This window comes from Oncorhynchus masou, chromosome 5 (genome assembly GCF_036934945.1).
Source record: "Oncorhynchus masou masou isolate Uvic2021 chromosome 5, UVic_Omas_1.1, whole genome shotgun sequence".
Classification (NCBI taxonomy): domain Eukaryota; kingdom Metazoa; phylum Chordata; class Actinopteri; order Salmoniformes; family Salmonidae; genus Oncorhynchus; species Oncorhynchus masou.
The window spans coordinates 30,985,148-31,008,839 of NC_088216.1; the positions used below are offsets into that span (position 1 = coordinate 30,985,148).

The 23,692-nt window shown below is 41.4% G+C and overlaps 1 protein-coding gene across 1 annotated transcript in view; it reads left to right on the top strand.

Moving 5' to 3' along the window:
* The window catches only part of LOC135539410 (striatin-like), an 80,186-nt gene that overhangs the window by 33,721 nt on the left and 22,773 nt on the right, over nucleotides 1-23,692 (top strand). Inside the window, 3 exon segments of the mRNA XM_064965282.1 lie at nucleotides 662-765; nucleotides 6,467-6,543; nucleotides 9,946-10,027. Coding sequence (XP_064821354.1) covers nucleotides 662-765; nucleotides 6,467-6,543; nucleotides 9,946-10,027 — 263 coding nt within the window.

Genomic DNA, 23,692 nt, shown 5'->3' on the forward strand with positions numbered 1-23,692 from the left:
ATTCAAAGTTATTACTAATTAATAACTTTAACTATTTAAAGCAACTTTCATTTCAATATACAGAGAAGAAAATAGGCTGTTTGGGGGGGGGGGGGTGCGAGCGTGGGTGGAGGTATCTTATTTTGCTCAGTATCGCGATACGGCCCGATGCTAGTCCTAGAAGACAGTGTGTGTGTGTGTGGTGTGTTATTGGGGAGAAAACTATTTCTTTTTGTGTTTATCCTTAATCGTATTAGTTGCAGCTTTAAAGCCACAATCAGCACAACTAAATGAGCAGCTAGCTAAATAATGTGCAGGTATGTCTCTTCTTTTGCTCTTCTTTTGCTGGTCTTTGTTTCACCCTGCTCCTGTGGACTTTTGTTTGATGTGTGTCCACTTTGTTTGTGCTGATGGCTTTACGTACCTTCTTTTGTCTCTCCTGGTCTAATGTTCACCTTGAGTTAAACACCTACAGTCACTGCTGCTACTACTGCTACTGCACTACTACTGGTACTACTGTATTACAACTACTCTACTACTACTGTACTACTACTCTACTGCACTACTCTACTACTGTACTACTAACATTACCATTGCAATCACTACTACTTATACTGCCATAAAACGATGCAAACACACATTTTTTTCAGGAAATTGACCTAATCGCTCTTCTTTCCTCCAGGCCCAGATAGCCTTCCTGCAGGGCGAGAGAAAGGGCCAGGAGAACCTGAAGAAGGACCTGGTCAGGAGGATCAAGATGCTGGAGTACGCCCTCAAACAGGAGAGGTAAGGACCACATTACACTAAACTACACCACACCTTCATTCTTCACGCTAGGGATGGGCAACTTGCAGGGCTTTGGTTCTAGGGAGGCTGAGTCAGTGTCTGCTGGTTGATTTTTGTCTTTTGCCCACACTTGTATCCTTTTCACACTATCATGCTGAACCGTACTATGCTGGCTTGAGTATTTCCCTTACACATTGTCCTGTGCAGCACTGTTCCAGAACTGCGGTGGATACGATACCAGGCCAGCGCAGTACAGGTCAACTTGGCTCAGTAGTGTGAAGGGAGTGCCAGTTTCCCAGGTCAAATTAGATGAAAACCAGCAGAACCTCAGAATGCCTCCAAAACTGGAGTCACCCATCCCTGCTACATGCTGTCCTGAATATGTCAACATAGCTATACGTCACAAACTGCATCCCAAACAAAAGTGCGTAGTAGGTGCGTTGTAATTTTCTAAGCATGTAGCAGCGGTACGCTAGCTATGATCCAATATATTTTTATAGACCTAAAATCTCAAGGGGTGGCCTCCCTGGTGGCGCAGTGGTCTAGGGCACTGTGCCACCAGAGACTCTGGGTTCGCGCCCAGGCTCTGTCGCAGCCGGCCGCGACCGGGAGGGCCGTGGGGCGACGCACAATTGGCCTAGCGTCATCCGGTTTAGGGAGGTTTTGGCCGGTAGGGATATCCTTGTCTTATCGCGCACCAGCGACTCCTGCGGCGGGCCGGGCGCAGCGCGCGCTAACCAGGTCGCCAGGTGCACAGTGTTTCCTCCGACACATTGGTGCGGCTGGCTTCCGGATTGGATGCGCGGGGTGTTAAGAAGCAGTGCGGCTTGGTTGTGTTTCGGAGGACGCATGGCTTTCGACCTTCATATCTCCTGAGCCCGTACGGGAGTTGTAGCGATGAGACAAGATAGTAACTACTAACAATTGGATACCACGAAAAGTGGGTAAAATACAACAACAACAAAAAACTCAAGGGGGGCTCATCTCTCACTCAATATTTTTCTCCACAACAAAAGGCTGCTATACTGTAAATTGATGTCTTACTGGAGGGAAATCCAACACGGTGGTTCTCAGGACCAGAATAGAGACACTGCCCAGTAGCGCACACACACTGTGGAAATATTAGCATTGGGACATTACTATTTTATCCCATCACATACTGTGCCTTTAGAACGTATTCAAACCCCTTGACTTTTCAACATGTTGTTGTGTTAAAATTGATTAAATTGAGACTGGGAACAATGAATGCAGCCAAATACAGGGAAACCATTGAGAACCTGCTTCAGAGTGCAAATGACCTTAGACTGGGGTGAAGATTTACTTTCCAACCCGACAATGACCCCAAACATACAGCCAAAGCAACGCTGGAATGGCTTCAGAACCAAGAATGTGAAAGTCCTTGAGTGTTTCGGCCATTGCCCTGACTTGAATCCCATTTGAAAAACTGTGGAAAGACTTGAAGATTGCTGTTCACCACTGCTCCCCATTTAATCTAACAGATCTGTACAAAATCTGCAAGGAAGAATAGGAGAAAATCCTCAAATCCAGATCAGCTTTGTACATACAGACTCAAGACGACTCAAAGTTGCTGCCAAAGGTGTTTCTACAAATTATTGACTCTGGTGTGAATACTTATTGAAATTAGATATTTCTATATTTTATTTTCAATACATTTCTAAAAGCATCTTTTCATTTATCATTTTGGGCTATTGTGTTGTAGATGGGGGTGAGAAATTATATTTAATCCATTTTGAATTCAGGCTGTAACTAACTCAACAAATTATGGAATAAGTCAAAGGGTATGAATACTTTATGAAGGCACTGTACCATAAAAACAGGATAACCTGCTGCTCATGCACACTTACACATGTACACACACACACACACACACACACACACACACACACACACACACACACACTTAAACACACACTCACGCCCTGTGGTGCCATATCGTGACCCCTTGTCCCCTACACAGGATTATGTCCCATGTTAAATACGCACACATACATTGTGGGAAAACGCAGCACCGAGGCGGCGCCTTGTCACCTATAATGACATTCCCACTGTCATGTGCTGCTCACACCTTATCATGGGTAATGCAGCATGGCGTCACACCTCTATTCCACCATATAATTGCATGTAGCACATTTAGAATAATTTAATAGGATCTTTCTCTGCTACACACTACTAGGCGAACTGCTGATTAGACTAGACTGACTACATGAGAGACTCTGACTGGTCATGTGGTTTGGATGGCTAAAACCTAGCCTGGAATCCATACTCTCGTATGCTCTGTTTCATTTTGAATTCCAGGCTAGGAAGGAGTCACTGGTGAAACAGAGTATGCCAGTTTGGAATCCAGTCTTTACAATGTGAAACGGAGCATACAAGTTTGGATTCCAAGCTTTAAGCTATCCCAACCTTATGTCCACTCTCCTATTATCAGTTTGGATTCCAGGCTAACTAGAGCCTCACTCTGAGTCTTAAACCTACAGAGTCTGGTAGGGTGGATGAAGGAATGAAGATAACCTGAATGACATGGTCTTTCTGAGAACCTCCGCCACTCGCCGCCATGTGATTATAGCCTCGGAACAAAATGTTCCCGGCAACTCCACGTCACTCAGCTACCCTTTTCTTGCTCACGTTCACGGTCTCATTCTCTCTTTCCCTCTTGTTCTCATTCTGTTTCTCTTTCTGCCCTTATTACTCGCTCTCTTCTTGTCCCTCCTTTCCCCTCTCTGACCTTGCCCATCTCCCGTCTGTTTCTCTTTCTCTGCCCTCTTTTCCTCGCCTTTCTGTTCTCCATCTCTTCCCTTTTGCACACTTTCCTTTTCTCTCCCTCGCTCCCACTCTCTCTCTATCTCTCCTTCGCTCCCACTCTCTCTCCCTCTTTTTCTCTCAGCGCTCCCACTCAATTGAGCATGAGTCATTCTGCATCGTTCTGCGTTCCGACTGGTATTATATATTTCTGTTTTTGCCTTTCCATGTAGGAGAAACCTTGAGCAACCAACCTTCAGTCGATTTCAAATCAAACGGTCTGTTTGATATTGGAACGCTAACATTTCATTGTGCATCTGTATCAGTTTGCACCTACTGTGCGTAGTGTTGGCATTTATTGATTTATGCCGAAATACTTCTTCAGTTGTGTCATTTCCTTCATCAGCATTCGACACTAAAATGAAAGAACTAGAGTTTAAAAAATAATGACTAGTTTGAGAGAAGCATCCACAATATTACGTTCACCCGTGTAGAAATCAGTGCAGATGAAGGAGAGGAGATGAGTCGAGGAAACTACATTAGACTACTAAGATCCACTCCTGTAGATCTTTTTGTGCTGTCTTGCCAACTCCTATGGTCACTGTCATGTCAAATCATGGGAGTTGGCAAGACTGCAGAAACAGATCTGGGACTGGGCTATAACTCCTGGACTGAGGCAAAGTCAAGGACTGCGTCCCAAATGGCACCCTATTCCTTACATTGTGCATTACTTTTGACCAGAATCCTAAGGGCCCTGGTCAAAAGTAGTACACTAGGGATTAGGGTGCCATTTGGGATGCCGGCAAGGTCACCCCCATGGTTTGCAAGAAGGGTTTATTTTTAGTTGTCCCCCAGAATGAAATCTGGGAGGGGACTGTGGATGTGTGTCCGCCCGTTAGTCACATGCGATATCTCAGACAGCACTAGCCTGATTTTGACAAAACGGGTAATGATCCTTCACCCCGTTTGACCTATAGTCATGCAATTCACTACATTGGTCCCACCTCACATGGAAAAAATTTGCCTCAGGGACCCATAAGGTCTGCCATGACGGATGTTCCGCCATTTTGAATTTTGTGAAAATCACAACGCTGATTTTCTGGCACCGAATTACCGATATGTAGGAAACTTGATATGTGGCATCTATGGACAAAGGCATAGAATACATTTTTTGTTAGGTTGTTATGAGTGTACTGATAAGTAGATAGCTGGGCAAGTTGTTGTATAAGACGTTTTGTGGTTGGAATTGCGGTCTTTGGCACGTGACATGGGGTACAGGGAGTGGATTAGCTCAAGAGACTGGTACACCGGCTAACTGCCTTCCATTTTTTTCAAGACATTTATTTTCATTGTTAGAGCAGCCGCTTAAGTATCTGGTCGATATAATGGATAATCTGTGGTCACACGAGAACTTTTTTTTTAAATTCCAAAAATGAAATGCAACATCGCGAGACCTCCAGGAAGGCTTGCGAACCAGACTAGGTAGACCAGGTCGGGGTTTGGGAAGTCAATGATAGAAGTGACATTTTTTATTTTATTTTTTAATCTAAAGGCACAACCTAGATTTAAGCCAATGTCTTAACTATTTGAACATGTCAGTTTGTCACTTTCACAACATTAGTATAATAACAAGTTTTTATTTTGGTCAAAAACAACTTTATATGGAAGGAGTGCGTTTGATTTGATTGCGTGCACTTGCGCAGTTCGGCGCGAGATGACTGTTAGACCCGGTGACGTGTTTCTGCGGCTGAGCTTATCTATCCAACTTCGCCATGACATCATCTACTAGTGTGATCGGGGATTTCTATACAGTATTTGACAACTTTTTGGGGAGTGCTCTTGTTTTGGATGACATCTGGTGCTCTCCGGGGTGAGGTTTCTCCTAGATAAAGATCTAGGCTAATCTTCCCCTCCCCCAATCCTTACCTTAACCATTAGTGGGGGAAGTGCAAATGTGACCCAAGATCAGCATCTTGTTTTGAATGACCTCTCCTGGTAGTACTGTTACTGACCTTTTAGTTTTTGGGGCTGACAATTAGTGATGATGATAAGAATCACTGGAAATGAGCATAAGCTAGGGTGTGATGCACTTGACTGTTTTACATTCAATGTGTCAATTATTTAATTATAAATCCCTATGTAAACGATTTGAAAAACAACGATGATGATGATATTGATGAGGACAATGATGATGGTGGTGAAGTGATCCATCATCCCCTCAGTGTCTTATCCTCTTATAGAATTACAAGCACTCCACTCACCTCATCCTCTCTCCTCGTGGCCTTTGTTTGTAGTGATTTAGATGTTTGAGTGACGTCAAGTCGCAGTCTAGCTAAGCAAGTTTAAGTTTACATTTACGTGCATCTTCCTTCACAAGAGGGCACCCACCCAGAGCCTGAATTCAAGAAGCCTATCATAGGAGTGCTAATCTGGGATCAGTTTTGTGTTTTAGATTATAAGGAATGGACAGGGCAAGGACTTGATCCTAGATCAGCACTCGTACTCTGAGACGCTTTATGAGTAAAGACCAAGATATCACACACTCCTCTGGCCAACCTATAACATATGTAGTATATAGTTTGTGTGCTATTTGGGCATGGAAGGAAAAAAACTCGAATGGTTTAATATCCACCATTAAGTTTAGATTTAATATCAACCCAGTGAATTAACAAATGCATTTCTTACCCCAGCCCTTGCGTAGCATCCCTCCCACTTGTTCTTAATATAATATATGCCATTTACAAGACACTTCTTCAAATGTATGTGTGAAGCCAGTTAATTTACAGATACAGATACAATCAACAGTGAGATGGTTATCTTCTGTTAGATCATTAATGAGCTGTTAAATCACTGTGGCTGCCTTGTCATTAAAGCTTTTTATTTATATCTTTCTCCTCTCTCTCTTTATCGCTTTATTTTTCTCTTTTCCTTTCACCCTCAGGTCAAAATACCACAAGCTCAAATATGGAACAGAGTTGAACCAAGGAGACATGAAACCTCCCAGCTACGATGATTCTGGTAAATCTAAATGTATGGATTATGTGAAGGAAATGCTATAACCACTCCACAGCCACATATAGCTTAGTGGATGGGTCACTGTTGTCTTGACAAGTACACATATTCATGAAATACAATAGATGGCTGTAATCGCCCCCAGACACACCTGGCTGACTTGATGGGTCATGTAATGAGCTGGCGACGTGGAGTCTTTTTGTTTAGACATGTAGGTAGCTAGCTAAACAATGAACCGGAATAATGTCAACTCCTACTACTACCAATACAAACATTGTCATAGCTGTAGTATGAATCTGCAGGTCGCTAAAGAGCTAACCAACTAGGTTCAATGTTAGCTAGCTAACATTAGGCTATAACTAGCAATGCAAATGGATTTCTGATTCGAGTAATATTACTACACAGATCATGTACATAACGTTAGCCAGCAAGCTAACGTTCGCTAGCTAGCAAACAGTACACTTTAACTTGCAATGAAAATGACTTTCTGACAAAATTAGAAACATAATATCTGAAAATGTAGTTAGACTCTTACCTGTATACATGGATGAACTCTTCACGACAAACTGGAACCATTTAACTCTGTTTTGTTTGTAGCTACATTTTGTTTGGCCAGTGTTGTCGAGTCACTCTGGTTCACACTGACCGTGGCATGTGCAGAAAGTAGCCCATCACTTTTTCCAACTGATCTGTCGATAGCGCCTATTAAATGAGAAAAGTATCAAAACTTTTGTAGTTCTCAATGGCTAACGTTATATCTTTAAAAAATGGCGCAGTAGAAATGATTATCAACACATACTGAGCAGTTCATGTAATCGACAGAAGCATGCTACATGGCAGACCAATCCAAACTCATCTCCCGGCATGTCCAGCACATACATAATCTCAGCCAATCATGGCTAGCGGGAAGGTTACTGTCATTTTCCGTGGCCAAACCAACTAGGCTCGCAATTTTAACAATTGTATGTTTAGTGCCCTATGAAATCAGTTTTTAATTTTTTCCCAAATTCTTTTTTTTCCGTTTGAATGTTTCTGAATTCTGTGTTTTACGATTTACACTAATTTTATCATCAGAAAGAGTATCTAATAATTTGAAATTAATAAAACGTTAACAATTTAAAAAGATATAACAGTAAATGTGTAATGATGCAACACAACATTGCACTGTTTTTTATCAAGGCAAGTGCTTCAATACAGAGTTCTACTAAGTGTTTCATTATAAATAATAAAACATTATATATTCATGCAAGAATCTAGGCAATAATGCAGCAATAGGCAAAACCTATGGAACTACCTTATGAGCTCCTATGTCTGTCCATTGTAAGTTTTCCATATATCACGGACCTCTCCATTGAAGTACATGATTGTCAGCCTCTTTGTGTTGAGTTTGGTGAGTGCCTCGCGCTTGTTTGTGAGTTGAGTGTTGCATTTGCTGAGCTGACTAGGAAGTAGATGTAAGGCACAGCCACTTCTGCAACTCTTGGGAATCTCTCACTCAGGCCCCTCCAGTATTCAGCAAGCTCCAAAGCAGGTGAGGGCTCACTGGACACAGTGCTGATAGGCAATCCATTATTCACTGAGCTCTGTTGATGGGCTTGCCATGGGTTTCAGTTGTGTAGGTTTCAATCTTCTTTTCCATTGCTGGAGCATACCTCGGATCGAACGCCCAAGCCAGCCTGTCGACCTCTCTGGCTGGATGTGTGTCCCAGTGCTTTGAGAACTTTGTGAATGCCAAGTGGATGCATCATGGAGTTGGTCAAGCACCTCTCTCCAATCCCCATCTTTCTCAGTAGCTCGTCTGTTTTGGCACCATACCCACATGTTTTTGCCGTTCCATTCACTCGGCAAGATCCTACAATCCTCCAATTGTATGCAGACACTGCTGTGGGACGGTGGGTTCCTTCCAGGCTTGACAGAGCTGTCATCAGTTTGGAGCAGCCCTCAGAGATGAAGGTTAGCTTAACAGTGAAGGCCTGCACAATCTAGATACAGCGATAGTTAGCTAGATGGAGAGGCAGACAGCTATTGACATTATGCATCGTTATATTTCACCACGGTAGCTCATCATTTGGAATATCAAAATTTGCATGCGGACAATTCATATTGCAGAAAGTAAATGTAGGCTATTGCAACGGTATATTAGTAGGCTGTTAAATTAATTCACCAATGATGAATGCTGCAATCCCTTGCATCTGTTGTCTCGTCAACAACCACCGCAAACTTCTTCCCACGGATCTTCTGTAGAACGGCAGGGGCAAGTGAATTTGACAGAGGCTGCTCTCATTTTCAGGCAACGCTCCTCCCTTATTTGGAATTCTTCACAAGAAATGGCCGTAGCTTTCTTAGCTTTTCTAAGGGGATGTTGGACTCGGCGCACTCGGCCACTAAGTCCTGAATAAATTCTCGTCTTGAATCTGCTGATGCGCTTGCACTAGTAATGGCCGTTTGAAGAGACATGCTCTGGCTAACACGGTGCTTTTCCTTGTTCTTCACATGGGTTTTGGACCTTAAGTGGTGATCATACGTATTTTTACAGGTCCAATTTTTATTTTATTTGACCTTTATTTAACTAGGCAAGTCAGTTAAGAAACAAATTCTTATTTTCAATGACGGCCTAGGAACAGTCAATAGTATGTTCGCAGAGTTTTCAAAACAGCTTGACTCATAATAGTCCTTTGGGTATTGCTCAGCTTTGGTTAGCATCACATTTTCGTTTTTTTGACGACTTTGACATGTTCCTCAAAATAACAGCCAAGTTGTGAGGTAAGGGTCTCACGCACGACCCACCCCCCCCGGAATTATTTCCCTAGGCCTAATCGTCTGTAATTTTACACTTATGAAATCATATAGGTTACTACAATAATTAGGCCTACTTTGGATTTGTTTTAAGCAATTTCAGCCAAATTATGGACAATTCTGCAATATTCCATATTTATAGTTGATTCCATTTTTATTACCAAATTCCGCGATTCATATATATATATTTGTATTTACGGATGGAATACAAGTTTGTTATTAAATTGCATGAAGATGAAGAAAAAAAATCCCACATTTTCATTAAAAAAATTCATGTTTATGTTCAAATGGCTCTTCTGTGAAGTAGTGACGTGCGACATATGCCTAGTTTCCTGAAACGAGTCACATTTGTGCTTGTCAAATGTCACAATACTGACATGTTTTGTTCCGATGTACTTTAAGCATTCTGATAGGTCGGGACACATGGTACAATCCAGGTTAGACTATGTTTCAATTGGAATTTTGGAATGAAATTGAATGCAGCACAAATTCTGTATGTCAGTCCATGCTTCAAGACTGTGAGTGGAGCCATAATAACACGGTGCATCTCTCTCTGTGTCTGTCTGTCTCTGTCTGTGTGTCTCATTCTTGTTTCCCCTCTCTCTCCATCAGATGAAGGGAATGAAAACGAGGTCCCGAGCCCCCCCAACAGTAGTCAGCTGGGTTGGAAACAGGGACGGCAGCTACTCAGACAGTGAGTGCAACACGCACACCTTTTTTGTCTTAATTGTACCCTATGGCTGTACACTTTTAACTTTGAGACCTGGTGGCCTTCTGATCAGCAGGTTTGCATGGTTGGGAGTTTCGGCTTAACCACGGTGACATCACCATGTGGAATATTGGCTAATAGACCAATAATAAAGAGCGTTCCAAACCTCTCTGCCAATAAAAGCCAGTTTTCAGTTTTCCCCTCCCCACTCAGACCACTCCCAGACAGTCCTAGCAAAGTTCTTGCTGGAGAAATAGTTTTTTGCCGAATAGCTATTTTTGCCAAATTTTATGGAAATCCACTACATTAGGTACTTACACTGAACAAAAATATAAACGCAACTTGTAAGGTTTTGGTCCCATGTTTCATGAGCTGAAATAAAAGATCCCCTACATTTTCCATACACAGAAAAAGCGTACAAATGTATTTACATCCCTGTTAGTGACCATTTCTCCTTTGCCGAGATAATCAAATGTATTTATATAGCCCTTCGTACATCAGCTGATATCTCAAAAGTGCTGTACAGAAACCCAGCCTAAAACCCCAAACAGCAAGCAATGCGGGTGTTGAAGCACGGTGGCTAGGAAAAACTCCCTAGAAAGGCCAAAACCTAGGAAGAAACCTAGAGAGGAACAAGGCTATGAGGGGTGGCCAGTCCTCTTCTGGCTGTGCCGGGTGGAGATTATAAGAGAACATGGCCAAGATGTTCAAATGTTCATAAATGACCAGCATGGTCAAATAATAGGTCTGGGACAGGTAGCACGTCCGGTGAACAGGTCAGGATTCCATAGCCGCAGGCAGAACAGTTGAAACTGGAGCAGCAGCACGTCCAGGTGGACTGGGGACAGCAAGGAGTCATCATGCCAGGTAGTCCTGAGGCATGGTCCTATGGCTCAGTTCCTCCGAGAGAGAGAAAGAAAGAGAGAATTAGAGCGAGTGTACTTAAATTCACACAGGACACCGGATAAGACAGGAGAAGTACTCCAGATATAACAAACTGACCCTAGCCCCCAGACACATAAACTACTGCAGCATAAATACTGGAGGCAGGAGGGGTCAGAAGACACCGTGGCCCCATCCGATGATACCCCTGGACAGGGCCAACGGGAAGGATATAACCCCACCCACTTTGCCAAAGCACAGCCCCCACACCACTAGAGGGATAACTTCAACCACCAACTTACCATCCTGAGACAAGGCCGAGTATAGCCCACAAAGATCTCCGCCACGGCACAAACGTGTTGTGCCCACAATCCATCCACCTGACCGGTGTGGCATATCAAGAAGCTGATTAAACAGCATGATCATTATACAGGTGCACCTTGAGCTGGGGACAATTTTTAAAAAAAGGCCACTTTAAAATGTGTTGTTTTGTCACATCACAATGCCTCAGATGTCTCAAGTTTTGAGGGAGCATGCAATTGTCATGCTGACTGCAGGACTGCCCACCAGAGCTGTTGCCAGATGATTGAATGTTAATTTCTATCCGTTGTTTTAAAGAATATGGCAGTACATCCAACCAGCCTCACAACTGCAGACCACGTGTATGGCATCGTGTGGGTGAGCGGTTTGCTGATGTCAATGTTGTGAACAGAGTGCCCCATGGTGGCGGTGGGGCTATGCATGGGCAGGCATAAGCTACGGACAACCAACACAATTGTATTTTATCATTGGCAATTTGAATGCAGAGATACCGTGACGAGATCCTGAGTCCTATTGTCGTGCCATTCATCCGCCGCCATCAACTTATGTTTCAGCATGATAATGCACAACGGCCCCATGTTGCAAGGATCTGTAAACAATTTCTAGAAGCTGAAAATGTCCCAGTTCTTCCCTGGTCTGCATATTCACCAGACATGTCACCCGTTGAGCATGTTTGGGATGCTCTGGATCGACGTGTTTGACAGCGTGTTCCAGCCAATATCCAGCAACGTCGCACAGCCATTGAAGAGGAGTGGGACAACATTCCACAGGCCACAATCAACAGCCTGATCAACTCTATGCGAAGGAGATGTCACACTGCATGAGGCAAATGGTGGTCACGTTGTTGCATGGTGCATTTGCTTTTGTTCAGTATAATTGTTACCCAGAAACAATTTGATATTGATATAGAAATGGTTGCATTGAGCCTTTTTTAAATGCAATCATTTATAATCTTTTTAGCAGTGTGTTTTTATGTCTCTGCAGCTTTGTGAAACTCTCCAGCATGTCATTTCTAGCTGGGAGATGTGTGTATCCTGCATCTGGGTTGTCACAACAACCACTGACTCAGTAGGGAAGGCCTCTGGGAGTGGTTTACTGTATGCCACCGGACTGTCTGTGTGTGCTTGTGTTTCTATTGACCATCTGTGTGTGTGTGTGGCTGTAGTCATAGGGCACCACCATTGGCTGCAAGTGTCTGTCTTAAGACAAAAAGCCATCAAAGGGAGAAAAATCTTCTGAATGGAGATTAAGAGCCTCGGTATGAATAGAATAAGGGAGTAATCCCACTGAGACTGGTGGGACGTGTGGATCGTTAGACACGCATGCACGCACGCACACACAGAGACCTATAGAGTAACACACACACAGTAAAATACCCGCACACACTTAGACACATGCTCACACCCACAGTCTGAGACACATACATACACAAAGACTGACTGACACACACACACACACACTCACATACTGTGTGTTACTCCTATCATGTGAATGCAAAGGGTTGTGAAAGCTGTTAAAGGTTTGTGCTTTGGTGCCCTCTGGGTGTCAAAAGTAGTCAGGATGTAGAATGAGCAACCTTTCGGTTACTGGCCCAACACTCTAACCACTAGGCTACCTGCTGCCCCATTATAATGAAACATTTAAATTTGATAATGAATATAAATCAAATAGATTAGGATCAGTTTCACTCTCAGGATCAGAGTTCACCCCTCCATTCACCAAGGCATGCTGAGAACAGTCTCAACATAGTACACAACGTCTTTACCAATGTCATCATTAGCATAAGAATAATAAAAACAATTGATCCATTAAACATTAATTGCTCCACTCATATAGTTTTTAACATACTAAAACTTACTGAAATCAATCATTCAGTTACCAAATCATAATTCAAAACCCAATTAATTCTCAAACCAACATTTTGAATGGCCTTGCTCAGTGATTCACATTGATTCTAACACTCAAAATTAAAACCGTCAATTTAACATACATCAACACTGGCAGAATGTACATTTATATTACTAGACCATATATTAAACTCATAATTCTAGTATTAAGTTTCTCGTCAGGGTTATAATTGCAGGTCAGTATCTCAATGCATTCTTAGCCTAAATTTCTATAAATGTAGCAGTGTATAAACCTCAATCAACCTGATACCCCAAAATAACAATTTCAGACAAGTCTAAATCAATTACGGGCACAGTTGACCAACCCCCTTCCTATCCCGGCACTCAATCTTCTGGCATTTCTTCTTCAGATAGCTTCCGCTCGGACTCGGTCTCTCGATAGAAGTGGTGCAGGACAGGGCCGTAGTGAACGCCAGTTCTTGAGCTGGTTAGAGGGGGTTTTGAGGTCCACACCCTGTTTGGTCAAATTCCCTTCCGTACATCTAGATGCCATCTTTAGTCACAATCCATAATCTTGAGGACAGATCAGGACAGAAAGGACAGATCAAAAAATTTTTTACAGATGAAGTCGGAAGTTTACATACACCTTAGCCAAAAACATTTAAACTCAGTTTTTAATCCTAGTAAAAAATTCCCTGTCTTGTGTCAGTAAGGATCACTGCTTTACTTTTAAGAATGTGAAATGTCAGAATAATAGTAGAGTGATTTTATTTCAGCTTGTATTTCTTTCATCACATTCCTAGTGGGTCAGAAGTTTACATATACTCAATTCGTATTTGGTAGCATTGCCTTTTAAATTGTTTAAATTGGGTTTGTTAATTTTAACAAGAAATTTGTGGAGTGGTTGAAAAACGATTTGTAATGACTCCAACCTAAGTGTATGTAATCTTCCGACCTCAACTGTGGTTCAGTTAATTTCCGATTCAGGAAAGTAATCCAAACAAATGATCTACCGTATGACAAATTATTACTACTACCAATATTCTTTATCCAATGTTTAAAACACATGTACATAAAACAAAAAACAAATAACATCACATTCTGTTGAAACAATATTCCCATATTGGTTTTTACTCCCCTTATCACAGGAAGTTATCCTGATCATCCAGCAGACTCAATCTGGTGAGATTTTCAAAACAGAACAAACAACGCAACAATACACTCATTCATATCACTCGATGCATCCCTACATATCACTCAAAGTGTGTAAATTTCAATCCAAAAAGCCTCAAAATGACTGGTAATTCCCCCATTTTGACACATGACTCACCATAGTGACTGTGTAAAAACAACAACACTGCAAATCAAATTGGAATTACTATCCTTAATAACAAAAAAATTAATATTTGTACCTATAACTTTATAGTACAAATAGACTAGAGACAGGTCTATCCTTCTCGTGGTCCTATTAGTTATAAAACGTATCTGTTATTATCAGTATTCAAATCAGTATTAAATATGACCTTTAAATCATCATCCAATCATCTCTCGGCTTTCCAGTGAGGGCGATCAAACCACACTAGAAAGTCAGGACAGAGGTCATTCAAACCCTTCAAAGAAGTGTTTCTGTCTATATTAGATTAATTATGTAAAAACAGTCAAAACATTTAATACTTTTCTATTTCCAGGTTCACAGTAAGTTTCTTCAAAACATTTTTTAATTATCAGAATAATTCACATGTTCAATTAAAACTCAAAAAATAACAACTATAGAAAATTCTGTGTATGTGCATGTCCCTTTAAGATACCCATATAAAATAGAACACTCACAATAAATCAGACATATAGTAGTTTTTAAAATGACAAACAAATATGCATAGCAAGTGTATTGTGTGTGGGTCCCTGCAAACCCTATGGTAAAAACAGGCCAGGCCCTTTTTAATTTAACTCCTCTTTACCACCGAATGTGGATACCTTTTATATCTATAAAACTGCTGAATTTCACTCACCCCTCTCCCAAGACATTTCAAAGTGAGAGAGAAATGTTTACCTCTTTCTCCTGGAAGCGAAAGTGTCTTTCTTTAGTATTCGCTATACTAATATCATAATCAGCAACCCAAATGTTTTAACTACAAACAAAACATAATGATAAGTCCATTGTACTCCCTCAAATCATTAATCATTAGTTTTAACCTCTCTAGGGTATGTGGGATGCTAGCATCCCATCTGGCCAACATCCAGTGAGATTGCAGAGTGCCAAATTCAAATACAGAAATACTAATTTATAAAAATTCAGAAAACTAAACATATTTTACATAGGTTTAAAGATTAACTTCTTGTGAATCCAACCACGGTGTCAGATTTTGTAAAATGCTTTACGGCAAAAGCATACCTTACGATTATTTGAGAATATAGCCCAGTTGACAAATTATTACAAACAGTAACCAGCCAAGCAGAAGGTAATCACTTAACTTGATGATCTTCATATGGTGGCACTCAGACATTAATTTACTCAATAAGTGTTCCTTTTGTTCGATAAAGTCTCTTTATATCCAAAAACCTCCGTTTTGTTTGCGTGTTTTCTTCAGTAATCCACAGGCTGAAACGCAGTAAAAACAGGCAGAAAAAAAATCCAAATTGTATCCGTAAAGTTCATAGAATCATGTCAAACGATGTTTATATTCAATCCTCAGGTTGTTTTTTAGCCTAAATGATCTATAATATTTAAACTGGACAATAACGTTGTCAATATAAAAGGTAAACAAGAAATGCACTCTCTCGGGATTGCGCATGAAAAAGCTCTGTGACATGTCAGGGTCCACTCATTCAGAATGGTCTTACTCCCTCATTTATAAGAATACAAGCCTGAAACAATTTCTAAAGACTGTTGACATCTAGTGGAAGGCATAGGAACTGCAAATTGAGTCCTAAGTCAATGGATACTGTAATAGCATTGAATAGAAAACTACACACACAAAAAAATACTTCCTGAATGGATTATTCTCAGGTTTTTGCCTGCCAAATCAGTTCTGTTATGCTCACAGACACTATTTTAACAGTTTTGGAAAACTTTAGATTGTTTTCTATCCAAATCTACCAGTTCTATGCATATTATATCTTCTGGGCCCGAGTAGCAGACCGTTTCATTTGGGCATGCTTTTCATCCAAAATTCAGAATGCTGCCCCCTACCCTAGAGAGGTTAATGTACCCCGATGTTTATGTGCGCTTAATTTAGCATGCAACGTATCTCGCCACCGAGTCTGACAATTCACTCCCATATCGTATTATTTGACTGGTCTCTCCATTCATAACCATGTAAACTTATCCTGGTGTCGTTACTAGACCAATGTCCAACAACATATGTAACAGCTGTTTCGCCATAGATTGTTCCTGTTACCACTCCAAATATAATACTTTTTTTCTGTTGCAAATGTAGTGTGGTGGTTAATTTCTTTACTATCAAATGAGGAGACAAACTTATCACACAAGTCAGAGTTATACTTAATATTTAAACTAAATATTTAATCACAATTAATAAGGGAGCAGGTCAATACAACGCACACACATAAAGTGAATTGTTTGAGTGCTCTACGATAATGATGGCTGGTCATGGCTGGTCGACGATTCACGCTCAGATGATTCGTTGAGAGCCCCGCGACAAAAGTACAAAGGTCTTTTATAGCCAAGATACACCCCTTTCAACCTACAAGACGAACAACCGATTATATAGAATGTGTCACAAGGTTAAGATCTGTATGAAAGATACCTGTAATACATAGCAGACTTTATCTGCTGTGTCAACAGTTTTCATTGTGTAGAGACCAGTGTCTGGCCCTGCGACTCCAAACTGGAACCATCTCTCCCTGATACAGTATAGAACAGAAACATTAACTCATGCTCTGGAATGCTCTTTAGGTTTTATCACCCAAAAGACATCTTAAATCTCCTGTCAGTATTATCTCCCAGAGGGCCATCCTCAGTAGGGCACACACAATATATAGAATACTCTATTCTGTTGCATAAAACAACCATTTCATGCAATAAAAGTATTATAACATAATCTTGCATTTTTTCCACCATAGTAGTCAATATCTCAGCATAAGGAATCAATCATATTTGATCACAGGCATCTAATAAAAAGTTGTTTGAGACGTGGTCCCCACGTCTCCCTTAATTAACATACATACTGTATTGGACTTCCATCTGTCCTGGAAGCAAGAATCCAATTCAAGACACATCCGATAACACCGTGTTCCATTAAGTGGAATTGACCAGTCTAAAATAAACAATCCCAGAGCCCCTTTCCGGTAATACTATCAATTTAACCTGTTGCATTAATTTAGTATAATAGAAAACTTTTTCACAAATGTAGAACCTTCACAAAGTTGGTGCTGTCTTATCAGCTTAATATTCAATACTTATTTCAATCTACTTTAATTACTTTCCATGTAATGGAAACAGATGATCATTATAGAATACATTAACTTCCTGCTCGAATTCACTGGTGTCACCAAAACTACAAAACCAAGAAACAATAATCAAAAATGGTCAAAGAGTGTTACTCATACCTCTACTTCAAATGTGCCACTGCCTGCTCACCTTCAACCACAGCTAATTTGTTTTATGATCTCAAGGCTCAATCCCTCTACTCCTCATTTAACCTTGTACCTTTTTATTACTACAATTTTGTCTCATTCGAGTGCTATAAAACCCCACTAATAACCTACAGTGGCTTGTGAAAGTATTCACCCCCCAACCCCCTTGGCATTTTTTCTTATTTTGTTGCCTAACAACCTGGAATTAAAATGGATATTTGGGGGGGTTGTATGATTTGATTTACACAACATGCCTACCACTTTGAAGATGCAAAATATATTTTATTGTGAAACAAACAAGAAATAAGACAAAGAAAATGAACTTGAGTGTGCATAACTATTCACCCCCCCAAAGTCAATATTTTGTAGAGCCACATTTTGCAGCAATTACAGCTGGAAGTCTCTTGGGGTATGTCTCTCTAATCTTGGCACATCTAGCCACTGGGATAAGGCAAAACTGCTTCAGCTCCTTCAAGTTGGATGGGTTCTGCTGGTGTACAGCAATCTTTAATTCATACCACAGATTCTCAATTTGATTAAGGTCTGTTCTTTGACTATTCCAAGACATTTAAATGTTTCCCCTTAAACCACTTGAGTGTTGCTTTAGCAGTATGCTTGGGGTCATTGTCCTGGTGGAAGGTAAACCTCTGCCCCAGTCTCAAACCTCTGGAAGACTGAAACAGGTTTCCTTCAAGAATTTCCCTGTATTTAGCGCCATCCAATCATTCCTTCAATTCTGACCAGTTTTCCAATCCCTGTTGATGAAAAACTTGGATGGTATTCTCGGGGTGATGAGAGGTGTTGGGTTTGCGCCAGACATAATATTTTCCTTGATGGCCAAATAGCTAAATTTTAGTCTCATCTGACCAGAGTACCTTCTTCCATAAGTTTGGGGAGTCTCCCACATGCCTTTTGGTGAACACCAAATGTGTTTGCTTATTTTTTTTATTTTAAGCAAAGGCTTTTTTCTGGCCACTCTTTCATAAATCCCAGCACTGTGGAGTGTACGGCTTAAAGTTGTCCTATGGACAGATACTCCAATCTCCGCTGTGGAGCTTTGCAGCTCCTTCAGGGTTATCTTTGGTCTCTTTGTTGCCTCTCTGATCCTTGTGTTTTGGTGGGTGGAGTTTTGGTGGGTGGCCCTCTCTTGGCAGGTCTGTTGTGGTGCCTTATGCTTTTCATCTTTTAATAATGGATTTAATGGTGCTCCATAGGATATTCAAAGTTTCTGATATTTTTTGATAACCCAACCCTGATCTGTCCTTCTCCACAGCTTTGTCGCTGACCTGTTTGGGGAGCTCCTTGGTCTTCATAGTGCCGCTTGCTTGGTGGTGCCCCTTGCTTAGTGCTGTTGCAGTCTCTGTGGCCTTTCAGAACATACGGAATATACTGAGATCATGTGACCGATTATGTGACACTTAGATTGCCCACAGGTGGACTTTATTTAACTAATTATGTGACTTCTGAAGGTAAATGGTTGCACCATATCTTTATTTAGGGGCTTCATAGCAAAGGTGTGAATACATATGCATGCACCACTTTTCCTTTGTTTAAAAAATAGTAATCATTTTTAACTAGTTATCTTTTTCATTTGACTTCACCAATTTGGACTATTCTGTCTATGTCCAATACATGAAATCCAAATAAAAATAATTTTAAATTACAGGTTGTAATGAAACAAAATAGGAAAACCGCCAAGATGGTGAATACTTTTGCAAGGCACTGTATTACCATTCACATACTGTCAACACCCTTTAAGTTTACATCAATCCTCCTTATCAATATTACTAAACACAATTAATACCAACCTCTGCTTCACACTCATTAAACATCTGTTATTTTAAGATTAACTTGTAATTCCCAAATGTAAACATACATCAGCCAATTCTTAAGGAAAAAACACATAAAGGTGGGCACAATACTATAGCCTCTTACCACCCAAAACTTTGATCCATTGCTGTTGTAGCCTTGTTATATCAATTTCCCGGACCCTTATGGGAATAATGCTCCACACGTATCCTCAACGGTTCCTAGACTTCCAGAAATTATAGATTTGCAGCTTTTTTCTAAAATAACATCTAGCACTTAATAATACCACCCCCTGATATTCTATGATGGGCAGTGTTGAACGGACCCCAAGATAACGCTACATATCTTATTATCTTAATGTAAGATTAACACTTATTTCTGCCCTCACACACTCTAATTCACATTCACACAGTACTGTTCCCAAAACATACTTCCCTCACACACACTCTAATTCACATTCACACAGTACTGTTCCCAAAACATACTTCCCTCACACACACTAATTCACATTCACACAGTACTGTTCCCAAAACATACTTCCCTCACACACACTCTAATTCACATTACTGTTCCCAAAACATACTTCCCTCACACACACTCTAATTCACATTCACACAGTACTGTTCCCAAAACATACTTCCCTCACACACACTCTAATTCACATTCACACAGTACTGTTCCCAAAACATACTTCCCTCACACACACTCTAATTCACATTCACACAGTACTGTTCCCAAAACATACTTCCCTCACACACACTTTAATTCACATTCACAGAAAACACAAACAAAAAAACACAGAGGGGAATGAGACAGATGAGGAAAACGATCAAAACACGCACCATAACACCTAAAAATAGTAACCCGGGGCATACCTGTTAACACACTAAAAAACACAACACGTTATAATTAGACTTCACCAGGGCCAGTGTCCTTTCAGGTGTCACCAGGCTCTGGTCCCTCATTCCCACAAACCTCACCAGTCCTACTGTGATCAATTCAGTACTACGGGCTGGACTTTTGGTTGCCCTCAACTGGCTATTTAACAACCATCCCAAGGATACCTCACTTAAGAACATTCTTATCAACACAACTCAGTCCTGCTAGTTACCTGAGCTGTGACCCTCGTAAGGAAGAACTCGCTCTGAGCGTACCCTCAACAGGGGCTTTTATTTTTTAAATATTTTTTCTCTCTTCATAATGCCAATTGCTTATTGATACATTGTCCAAGCCTACCTCTCTCCGAACTCTGGTATCCACCCATGCCCACTACCTTTCAGATCATAGGAGGGTACAGCTGCTCAATAATGAGTGTGGTTTTTCCCAATTGTGGAGATCCCAATTTCTGATCCCCTGTGCACAGTTTACCCAGATCTTCAGGAGCAGTTGAAGTTGCAGAGATCCCATCCTCATCGCTAAAAGTGGTGTGGAAATTCAGTTCTGAGAGAAACTTGGTCATTTCTTTAAACAATCATCTTTATTTAGTATCGATGAATTATTGTAATAATGAGGCTGGTCGACACCCTCCACTCTTAAGTGTTGGACCCAGTAACCTAACCTTTACACAAATGCAGAGTTCTATATATAGCTGACACTAACAATGCTCAGTTAGGGTTGGTTCAACCCCCCCCTCATGCAGACCAAGGAGCATCATAAACCACTCTGGGTTTATCCTGTCGTTATCTCCACATGGGTAGTTGTCTTATCCCCAATCTGGCTTAGTTTCCCAGATGCAATGATTATTTTGAGACAATGAGGGAGTGTTCTACTCCTAAGCTATCTCTAGTAAAACACATTGTCTCTGTAATGCAGTCTTTGACTCATTTGTCAGCTCAAGCCATCTCCAGTGACCATACGCCAAGATTATCTGCAGGGAACTAGAGTGGAAACCAGTTCTTTACAGAAACACAGAATTAAACAGAGCAGAAATGTCCTATTTGTTAAGTATTCCGGCACAGCCAGAAGAGGCCTGGCCACCCCACATAGCCTGGTTCCTCTCTCGGTTTCTTCCTAGGTTTTGGCCTTTCTAGGGAGTTTTCCCTAACCACCGTGCTTCTACACCTGCATTGCTTGCTGTTTGGGGTTTTAGGCTGGGTTTCTGTACAGCACTTTGAGATATCAGCTGATGTACGAAGGGCTATATAAATAAATTTGATTTGATTATTAATTGCTAACTATTAATCTCAAACAAACCAGGTAAATATGTAATGTTTCTGTCACTGTGTCTGTGTGTGTGTGTGTGTGTGTGTGTGTGTGTGTGTGTGTGTGCGCGTGCGTGCATAGGAATGAGACATATAGAGAAAAAGGAATAAACAGACAATACTGTGATGGAGCAATGAGAGAAGTGTGTGTGTCTTTGCTCATCCATTGCAGAATCATCCACTTGTATTATCCCAGCCATCCACACACAGTACAATCTATGGAAGTACAGACTAGGGTTAGCACTGCAACTCCTAACACAGTGACTACACACACACACACACACAATCCTCTCTCTCACTCTCTCTGCTATGCCTTTTCATGATTCACACAACTCGTAGAGCACACCAACAGCAGCAGCACACATGGCGTGGCCACATCTCGGTTCCACAGAGTGGTCATTGATTTCACATGTCAGAGCACTGTTACACACAGACACTCACATACAGCACAGCAGATAGTCCACGCAGACCCCAACCCTAATCTCATCTCGCCAGCCCACGCTATGTAACAGGGTTCTTCTTGTCGATATTACTCCGGTCTCACTGACATGGGCTGCAGAACAAACCGTGTACAGTCGTGGCCAGAAGTTTTGAGAATGACACAAATATTAATTTCCACAACGTTTGCTGCTAGATATTTTTGTCAGATGTTACTATGGAATGCTGAAGTATAATTACAAGCATTTCATAAGTGTCAAAGGCTTTTTTATTGACAATTACATGAAGTTGATGCAAAGAGTCAATATTTGTCGATGACCTTCTTTTTAAAGACCTCTGCAATCCACCCTGGCATGCTGTCAATTAACTTCTGGACCACATCCTGACTGTTGGCAGCCCATTCTTGCATAATCAATGCTTGGAGTTTGTCAGAATTTGTGGGGTTTTGTTTGTCCACCCTCCTCTTGAGGCTTAACCACAAGTTCTCAAGGTCTGGGGAGTTTCCTGGCCATGGACCCAAAATATCAATGTTTTGTTCCCCGAGCCACTTAGTTATAATTTTTGCCTTATGGCAAGGTGATCCATCATGCTGGAAAAGGGATTGTTCGTCACCAAACTGTTCCTGGATGGTTGGGAAAAGTTGCTCTCAGAGGATGTGTTGGTACCATTCTTTATTCATGGCTGTGTTCTTAGGCAAAATTGTGAGTGAGCCCACTCCCTTGGCTGAGAAGCAACCCCACACATGAATGGTCTCAGGATGCTTTACTGTTGGCATGACACTGTTGGCATGACACTGTTGGCATGACGCTCACCTTGTCTTCTCCGGACAGGCTTTTTTCCGGATGCCTCAAACAATCGGAAAGGGGATTCCTCAGAGAAAATGACTTTACACCAGTCTTCAGCAGTCCAATCCCTGTACCTTTTGCAGAATATCAGCCTGTCCCTGATGTTTTTCCTAGAGAGAAGTGGCTTCTTTGCTGCCATTCTTGACACCAGGCCATCCTCCAAAAGTCTTTGCCTCACTGTGCGTGCAGATGCACTTACACCTGCCTGCTGCCATTCCTGAGCAAGCTCTGTACTGATGGTGCCCCGATCCCGCAACTGAATCAACTTTAGGAGACAGTCCTGGCGCTTGCTGGACTTTCTTGGGCGCCCTGAAGCCTTTATCACAACAATTGAACTGCTCTCCTTGAAGTTCTTGATGATCTGTTAAAATGGTTGATTTAGGTGCAATCTTATTGGCAGCAATATCCTTGCATGTGAAGCCCTTTTTGTGCAAAGCAATGATGATGTCACGTGTTTCCTTGAAGGTAACCATGATTGACAGAGGAAGAACAATGATTCCAAGCACCACCTTCCTTTTGTAGCTTCCAGTCTGTTATTCGAACTCAATCAGCATGACAGAGTGATCTCCAGCCTTGTCCTCGTCAACACTCACACTTGTGATAACGAGAGAATCACTGACATGATGTCAGCTGGTCCTTTTGTGGCAGGGCTGAAATGCAGTGGAAATGTTTTTGGGGATTCAGATCATTTGCATGGCAAAGAGGGACTTA